General features: G+C 59.6%; 1 protein-coding gene across 1 annotated transcript; it reads left to right on the top strand.

Annotated features, from left to right (window-relative positions):
- Positions 1–245: 245 nt before the first annotated feature.
- Positions 246–8,410, top strand: MINAR1 (membrane integral NOTCH2 associated receptor 1). The gene is made up of 3 exons (XM_008687832.1): positions 246–2,546; positions 3,948–4,202; positions 8,213–8,410. The coding sequence occupies exons 1-3, from the start codon at positions 246–248 to the stop codon at positions 8,408–8,410; spliced, it is 2,754 nt and encodes a 917-aa protein (XP_008686054.1).
- The last annotated feature ends 381 nt before the right edge of the window (positions 8,411–8,791 follow it).

Genomic DNA, 8,791 nt, shown 5'->3' with positions numbered 1-8,791 from the left:
ACCTTTATACATAAACCATGGCCATCGATTCCTGGGAGGGAGTTACAAAGTTGTATGTTCTGTTATCAAAGCTGATGATACATTTTCCAATTAAGAAGCTTCTCCTGCATGTCTTTATGTGGTTCGTAACAAGCTTGGCTCACGACCCCACCGGTGTTTATGATCTCCCTCCACTTTTTGACGTTGTCTCTGTAGAACGGACTGGAAGACTCCGTGTCGGCCGCGAGCCTCTGACGTCCGAAGTCATGGAGACCAACCAGGACACTTCCCTCTTCTTGATGAAGATCTTGGAGGAGCTGGACAGCAAGCAAAACACCGTGTCCTACCAGGACCTGTGCAAGTCCCTGTGCGCCCGCTTTGACCTGTCGCAGCTCGCCAAGCTGAGAAGCGTGCTCTTCTACACGGCTTGTCTCGACCCCAACTTCCCAGCCACGCTCTTCAAAGACAAGATGAAATGCACCGTGAACAACCAGCAGTCCAAGAAGATCATGGTGGCCGCGGACATCGTGACGATATTCAACCTGATGCAAATGAGCGGGGGCGCCGCCAAGGAGAAGCCGCCCAGCGGCCGGCAGAAGGTGCGCAAGAAGGAGGCGTCCTTCGAGTCGTGCCGGTCGGACACGGAGGTCTGCGCTGCCGCCGCGTGCGAGCCGCTGAACTGTGAGCTGAGCGAGAGGCCCTTCCACCGGGGCTACCCCGCCCGGCAGTCCTCCCAGGGCCGGAAGGCGGGCTGCAAGGACTGCCCGCAGTTCGTGCCCGCCTCCGAGCCCAACTTCCTGCTGGGGGTCAGCAAAGAGCTGAAGAGCCGAGCCGCCTCCCTGGACCGGCTGCAGGCCCTGGCCCCCTACTCCGTCGCCAGCCCCCAGCCCTGCGAGATGCAGAGAACCTACTTCCCCATGAACATCGAGAACGAGTCCATCTCGGATCAGGACCCCCTGCCCATCAGCCAGGGCATCAAGGAGACCTTCATTTCCAGTGAGGAGCCATTTGTGGTCCAGTCCTGTGTCCAGAAAAGGAACATCTTTAAAGAGGATTTCCACAATCTGATGGCCGTGTCCCCCACATTGGTTGGCCCCACAAACAAGGCAGAGGCTGAGCGTGGGGAGCCCCAGGGTCAGAAGGAGCCCCACAAGACTCCCTTCTTCAATCACAGCTTCGAGATGCCCTACAACAGCCAGTACCTGGATCCTGTGTATTCCCCCGTGCCTGACAAAAGGCGGGCAAAGCACGAAAGCTTGGACGACCTTCAAGCCTCCACGTATTTTGGACCCACGCCGGTAATGGGGACGCAGGACACCAGGCGCTGTCTGGGGAGGCCGGGCAAGCAGACCCCCTGGCCGGCCAAAAGCTGGAGCCTGAACACTGAAGAAGTCCCTGACTTCGAACGGTCCTTTTTTAATAGAAATCCCTCCGAGGAGAAGCTGCGCTACCCAAATTCCAGCAGCCCGAGCCCCAACTTCCCAACCCCAGACAGGCGCCCCACTTACCTCGCGCCGAAGGACCAACAGCTGATCCTTCCCGTTGGCTACTCCGCAAAACCAAACGGGCTCAAGCCTAAAGAGCTCTCGTCCCCTGTTGACCTGGAGAAGCGCGAGCCGGTCAAAAAGTTCAAAGACAAGAGCATCGGCTGCACCAGCGGGCAGCTCAGCTCGGATACCAGCAGCGTGGGCACCCAGACGGAGCAGCACGCACCAGAGCCCAAGAAGGGCAAAGATTTGTGCGCCTCGGGGCAGACCAAGTACGGTGACAGGCACGCCGCGAAGCAGTCAGATGACGACTCAGAAATCGTCAGCGATGACATCAGTGACATCTTCCGGTTTCTTGATGACATGAGTATCAGTGGCTCCACGGGGGTGATGCAGTCCTCCTGCTACAACAGCACAGGGTCCTTGTCTCAGGTTCACAAGTCAGACGGTGACAGTTCCCCCGAGCACAACCTCACCAAAATCGCCAACGGGCTCCCCGGCAGCAAAGGAGAAAAGGGCAACCGGCCTGAGAACAGCCACCACTCGGAAGAGGAGCTGAAGACCAGCGTGTGCAGACTGGTGTTCAGGATCGGCGAGATCGAACGGAAGCTTGAATCACTGTCGGGGGTCCGCGAGGAAATCTCCCAAGTCCTGGGCAAGCTAAATAAGTTGGATCAGAAAATGCAGCAGCCCGAAAAGGTGAGCGTGCAGATCGACCTGAATTCCTTGACAAGCGAGGCTCCGTCCGACGAGACTGCCTCTCCGCAGATGTTCCGTGCGCACGACGGCCCCCGGGGACCCAAGCTGGAGAACGCGGCCGACTGGTACTGCTCGGACGCCAGCGGGAGCAACAGCGAGAGCCTTCGCGTCCAGGCCTTAAAGAAGAACCTCTTCACCAGGCCGTCCTCCAGGTCCCTGACGGAGGAGAACAGCGCCACAGAGTCCAAAATCGCCAGCACCTCCAACTCGCCCAGAGACTGGCGCACCGTCACCTACACCGGCCGTGCGGGCCTCGGGGAGGAGGGGAGCAAGGACAGAGGCCCCGGGGAGAGTAAGGACTGGCATCGCAAGTCCAAAGAGGTAATTTCACCCACGCCCACGAACCTGGGCACTCGCGCTGCTGCAGCCCTGGTGCGTGTCCCGCCCTGCGCGTTACAGGAGTCAGGAGAAAGCCCCTGCCTCCATGTGCTGGCTCTCCTTCCAGACTTGGCAGGCTTTCCGTGTTAGAACAGGCAGGACGGCACAGGCAGGTTGTCTGTCCCTCCAGCTCGGAGGAGTGCATGCCGCCAGGTTGCCCACGGGAGAAAACGGGATTTGGATGCAGGATGGGTGGCGGAGGCCAGATTCTTGTGGAATGGGGAGCGTGGTGGAGAGTCGGGCATTGCCAAGGATGGCTTCCTGTGCCTTCTGAAATAGCGGGGTGCAGGCGGAGGCAACGGGGATGCCTTCCACGCGCACGGGCTCAGGTGTCCCTTTCCTGCCTTGTGGATTCACGGTGGTCCTCTTTGAAAGTTGGAGTCTTTCCATGGTAAGATCGATAGACGAATGGTAGGCAAAGCCAGACAAATGTGGAAATGGTTCCCGAGCCGCCGCCGAGGACAGCAGCTCCCCATACGCCCCTTCCTTTGCTTTGTCGCTGTTTTGCGTCACGCTTGTGTGTTCAGCTCTTGTCGTGCTGGCTTGAGCGTGTGTGCATCTTGAGAGCCGGCCTCCCCCGGCAGGTCCGGAGGGAGCGCACACACAGAGGCTCGTGTCCCCTGCGGTGGGTGACTCGTGTCGGTGGCCCTGGGGCTGCTGTTCGTCATTCTCCCAGGGTTTCAGTGAGGCAGTTTCCACGTGCTGCTTTCTCAGTTCCCTTCCCTGATTCTGAAGGTCAGGGGAGTGACCGGAAGGTCCGGTGGCAGAGAGGGAGTGACGGCGGTGTGGGCTGCACACACGCAGAGCCACACGGGGAGCCCGGGTTCCCAAACTGCCAAGAAGGAGAAGCTTGGAAGACGGGCCTCTCAGCAGGTTTTCAGTGTCCAAAGTGGGGGAAAAGAGTAAAAGATCCCAAAGCATCAGCGATGTCTGTGCTGGTGGCTGCTCTGTCCTTCTGCGGCCGTGGACGGCGCGAGGGGTTGGAAAGAGGCCAGTGGACACGTGCTGGGCCGGTCCCCGTGCAAGTGCACACTCATGCTCACACACATGCCCGGCATGGCTCACCACGCACTCATGCAGGCCGTCTCTCTTAGGCACCCTCCCCTCCGTCCCTCCGCTCGCGGTCCTGTTTTCCCCCTTCTGCGTCAGGAGCGTGGCTTCACGTGGTTGGTGGCAGTGATGGTGTGAGGGTTTGGTCAGGTGCAGGCTCAGGTCAGTGCTGTCATCATCACGAGCGTCCCCGGAGAATGCCGCCTACAGGCATACTTAGTGTCTGCATGTAATAAGTGTGACACCCCTCAGCCTCTGTGCCGCCTGTCTGGACCTCTCTGTGCCCCCCCGCAGGCGGACAGACAGTACGATATCCCCCCCCAGCACCGACTGCCCAAGCAGCCCAAAGACAGCTTCCTGGTGGAGCAGGTGTTCAGCCCGCACCCCTACCCCACGTCCCTCAAAGCCCACATGAAGAACAACCCTCTGTACACGGACATGCGGCTGACCGAGCTGGCCGAGGTGAAGCGGGGCCAGCCCTCCTGGACCATCGAGGAGTACACGAGGAACGCGGGCGACAAGGGCAAGCTGACGGCCCTGGACCTGCAGGTGAGTCTCGCGCTGTCCCTGGGGCGGGGGTGGGGATGGGGGAGGGACGGCGGGGGCGGGGGGAGCCCAGCCACACCGCGGCCGGGACACGAGGACCCGGGATGGCCAGGTCCAGCCTGCTCTCTCACCCTTCAGCTCCCTGGGCCCCCACCATGGAATTCTGAACTGTCACAAGCCGCAGAGCGGAGATTTTAATGAGGGGAGCGTGATTTGGCTTAAATGTTTGGAAACATTTGACTGATGTCTTTACTTTGGCCACGCGGTTTGCTAACAGCGCCTTTAAGGTTCTGCACCAAGTGCAGCTTCTCGCCTTTGCTCACAAGACCTGAGCCAAACTGTTTAATGAGATACGAGCTGATTTCTCCTTCCACATGTAGCACGTGGGATAAGCATAATTGTGGGAGCCAAGCTATGGACTATGTTTCCATACGGAGCAGCCCCCAGGTAAGAGCCACCCCCGGGAGCTCTGTGAACGCTGTCGTGGCCAGAGGGCATGTGTGCTGTCCCCCACACGCGGGGTTGGGGTCCGGTCCCCTTGTATGTGGGGGGGGCAGCTCCACCTGCTCCCATTCTCACCGCCTCTGCCTGTGTCTCCCCGTCACCGTGAGCCCGGGCGGCCCCTGTCCCCGCCTGCAGGGTTAGCTCTGTGGGCGGTGGGGCCACAGCCCCAGTGGTGCCAGACCTACAGGTCTCAGGATGACCGTGTCCCTCGGGGCAGTGGGAGAGAGGCCAGCGGGGTGGCCTGGGCCCGAAGCAGAGGGGGCTGAGCGGGTGCAGCGTGGCGGGAACAGACGTCACGTGTCCACGGCGCGGGGCTCTGGTCTAGGGCTCCCTTGCCACGGGACCCAGGACATTCATGCCCGACCTGGGCATCCATCCCCTCACCTGTCCAGCGGGCACCCGACACTCTACGTTGCAGAGTCCTTGTGAGGAATTTTGGAAAGAAGGTATTTAATGTACCAGTGTTCAGTAGGCACTGAACGGGGTTTCCGGGGCCGATTCCGGGTGATGCTGAGATCGTCAGTCCAACTCCCCAGCCCCCGCCCCTCCTGCGTGCACCTCCTGTCCTGTCCTTGTCCTGCTGGCTAGACCGGGATGGATTCCCTGCAGGTGGGCCGTGTGCGGCTTTGCTGTGGGTGCCGTGGGGTGAGAGGGGTTCCACTAGTGCGCGGCCTTGAAGGGGTCAGATTAACCGAACGAGTCGCGGATTGAGAAACATCTTCTTAGCGTGCGGACGAAGGAGGCTGCTCCCAGGTACGCGTGATGTTAATGTGCCCGTGTTTGTAAAGACATAACAAGAAACCAAAGTAGATCTTCAGGTGAGAGAGCTTTGGGCGACGTCCCTCACAAATGCATCACGTGTCCAGCCGCTCAGAACAGAACAGGAGGGAGTGGCGTTGGCCGCTGGGCCAGGGTCCTTGCCGCAGAGTCGAGCCGGCATCGGGAGCGCGAGAAGGCCGGACGGTGCGGCCTGATGTGTGTTCCTCTCTCTCCAGAAGCTCAGGTCGTGTGACAGCAGCGTCAGCACCCGGACGATCTTTGTGGGTCCCCCGGTGGGCACATGTGAATCCCCGTCCGTGGGGCCTGCGCGAGGGCGTAGGGAGGGTGTGGGCCGAGCTTTCACTGCCAGAGGCTGGTCACAACAAGGTCTGTCGCCTGTGTCCCTGGAAACCTTGGCGTCACTGCTCCATTTGTTGTCCCTAGAGCTTGCACTCGTTGAAAAAAACTGTGAAAAAGTTCATCTCACAGGCTGACCCCCAGCCCACAAAGTGTCCGTGCATGAAAAGCAGCCGATTTCCTTCTGTCTGAGGCGGAGGGAAGGAGACACCGGGTGTGTGGTGTACGCATGCTTGCCTCCTTGGCAAGCTCGGGAAGAAGCGGGGCTGGGGCAGCCCATGTGGCCAGAGCCCGTCCTGAAGGTGCCCGGCAGGGAGCAGCTCCACCAGCCCTTGCAGGAGGCCCCCCGCCGCTGTGGACCAGCCTCCCAGCCAAATATGCCCCGCCTGGATCCATCTGTCCCGTCTAGCGTCCGTGAGATAGCTGAAGGGCTTTCGTGGCTGCGGCCATGCACCCCAAGTGCTGCGGAGGGCAGAGCTTTGGTGGGGAGGGAGCTCTGGCTCCAGCATACAGATGGGCGTCCGTCCACACAGCGGGAGCCGGCGGCTCCAGGACCTAGCGGAGGACGCTGTAGCCTGGCTCCCGCGAAGACGGAGCCCCGTGCGCTCAAGGACTGCATTACGGAGAGAGTCGTGTTGCTCACGGCGGGCGTCGGGGTGGCTGGTGCTGCTTTACACCCCGCAGGTGACAAGAGCCTCAGCGAGGAAGGGGGTCTGGGGGTGCGGTTCTAGCGACCCCTGAGGCCCATCCTTGCCATTATGCAGTGCTGCCTAGAATGTACTAGAATAGGGGTTGCAAAGGCAGATGGTGACCCGTCTGGGCTGGAGGACTCTGGTGTCTGTCCCAGCTGCCAGACTCTGCCACTGCCTCCCGAAAACGGCCAGGCATGGCTGTGATTCCGTGAAGCGTTATTTCGGACAGCAAGCTCTGAATTTCATAGAATGTTCACATAGCATGAAATATTCCTCTTTGATCTTTGCCAACCATTTAAAAATGTAGAGGCCATTCTCAGCCCGGGGGCTGTTCACAGGCAGGTGGACGTGGGGCCGCAGGCTGCCCATCCGGCTGGCCCGTCCACAGCGGGTGGACACATGCCCCACGGGTGATAGCAGAGTGTCAGAGAGCGGGCTGGTACAGTGGGGCAGGCAGGGTGAGAGCCTGGGGAGCACCTCCTAGGGAACCAGCTCTGTGACAGGACATTGTCACCCTGGGATCTGAGGCCGAGGGAAGGGAGCTGTTTCTGCAATCCACCGAGACCCACGGTTCAGGGGCAGGGGCCTGGTAGGAACCGAGAGAGGCCCTCGTCCTCGGACCGGGCCCGCCTGGGTGGGTCCGGGGCGCCAGGCTCCGGGGGCACGAGCGCGGCGGGAAAGAACAGGGGGAGCCTCTGGAAGGACAGGTGACAATGAGTAACACGCGTTAGAATCACCAGCATTCTCCCAATGACACGGTACAACTCAGTTTTTAAAGAGTTTTTGAAGGATTTGTTTTGTGATCTTGCGTGTGTGAGGGAGACTTCAATGTGCCCATGTTTCGGGCATTAAAGAAGCCGAGAAAATCTTCAAAATGGATATTTTGTTTGCGTTTCAAAGATTGAGGTGACCTCACTTGGAATTTCAATGTGTTTGCTTTTATGTGACACTATGTTATTAAATGCTTGCCGGGTACAGTGAGAATACTGCCTTTGTGGTGGGAAGACATGGTAACTGTCCCCGGGGAGCGGGCTCGGCGGGCGGGATGGGTTAAATGTGGCGCTTTTCTTGCAGACAGTGCATGCGTCTCAGGGAGACAGGAGACCGATGTCAGTGCGGTTCTGCCCCTGGGGACGCAGCCCCGGGCGTGGGGACGGCCTGCGCGGCTCTGTAGACCTTGACTCTGAGCAGGGGCCTGACCTGCTCAGACAAACGTTTGAAATGGAAATATTTTATATTTTGTTTGAACTGCTTATCTGGGAGGTGCCTTTGATTTTTCAGTAGGGGCTTTGGTGAGGAACTGGGAAGGGAATCAGAGCGAGAGGACAGCCTGGCTTCCAGCGGCTCTGCTCTTAGGGGCCGCTGGGGAGAACATTCGTCAGGGACGTGCGCTGTCCCTCCTGCCACGGGGCCACCTGCTCTGGGTGACAAGCCCTGAAGTTCAGCCCTGTTGGTCTCGGTCCTAATTTGCTTGCTCGTGGAGAGGAGATCCGTGGTTTCCCCATGTCAGGACCCTTAGCGCACAGGCAACAAGGGCGGGGCAGGTGCCGTCTGCGGCGCGTGGGAGCCCGGGGCCTCAGCAGCCCGGCTCGGCGGCGGCGGTGGACGTCGCGGTCAGCCCTGATGGCCAGCTGCGGACAGCTCGGGGGCTTCGGGAACCGGGGTTTTACTGCGTCTCTAACATCTTCTCTTCACTTCTAGACGCAAGAATCTTTAAACCCAAACAACTTAGAATACTGGATGGAAGACATTTATACTCCAGGCTACGACTCCTTGCTGAAGCGTAAGGAAGCCGAGTTCAGACGAGCCAAGGTCTGCAAGATAGCCGCCCTGATCGCTGCCGCCGCGTGCACGGTCATCCTCGTGATCGTCGTGCCCATCTGCACAATGAAGTCATGAGCCCGGGCCGCCCGGCGCCCCGCTGTCCGGGGTGAGGTCTCGGGCGCTGTGGCGACAGCGTGCTGGAGCGGGGATGGAGTCACGGAGGGTTTCTGCCCGCGTGAAGACGCTCTTCAGAACGTGCATTCTCCAGAGAAACCTACCCTCCTGTCGGCTTCGACGTAGTGACCCTCGGACACGTTTGGGGAAGTGCAGTATCTTTTCCTACCAATAGAACGTACCCGGCTCCCAGCAGGCACCAACTGAATTCCACGCAGAAAAAAAATTAATTGGATTCTTTCCATTTTAATGAAGTTTCATGGTGGGGAATATGTTATACGGAAGATATTTGATACCTGCCTGCTTGGGGACACGAAGGGAGATCGCAAGACGAGACGGAAA

This window comes from Ursus maritimus, unplaced genomic scaffold (assembly GCF_017311325.1).
Source record: "Ursus maritimus isolate PB19 unplaced genomic scaffold, ASM1731132v1 scaffold_27, whole genome shotgun sequence".
NCBI lineage: Eukaryota > Metazoa > Chordata > Mammalia > Carnivora > Ursidae > Ursus > Ursus maritimus.
Note: the sequence above shows the minus strand (reverse complement) of the source record. Positions and strands in the feature narration are given on the sequence as shown.

Excerpts from the sequence above, each read along its gene's own strand:
- MINAR1 (XM_008687832.1), top strand. The coding sequence starts at position 246 with ATGGAGACCAACCAGGACACTTCCCTCTTCTTGATGAAGATCTTGGAG. Across the intron at positions 2,547-3,947 it reads GGCATCGCAAGTCCAAAGAG|GCGGACAGACAGTACGATAT; the intron begins GTAATTTCACCC and ends GCCCCCCCGCAG. Across the intron at positions 4,203-8,212 it reads TGACGGCCCTGGACCTGCAG|ACGCAAGAATCTTTAAACCC; the intron begins GTGAGTCTCGCG and ends CTTCACTTCTAG.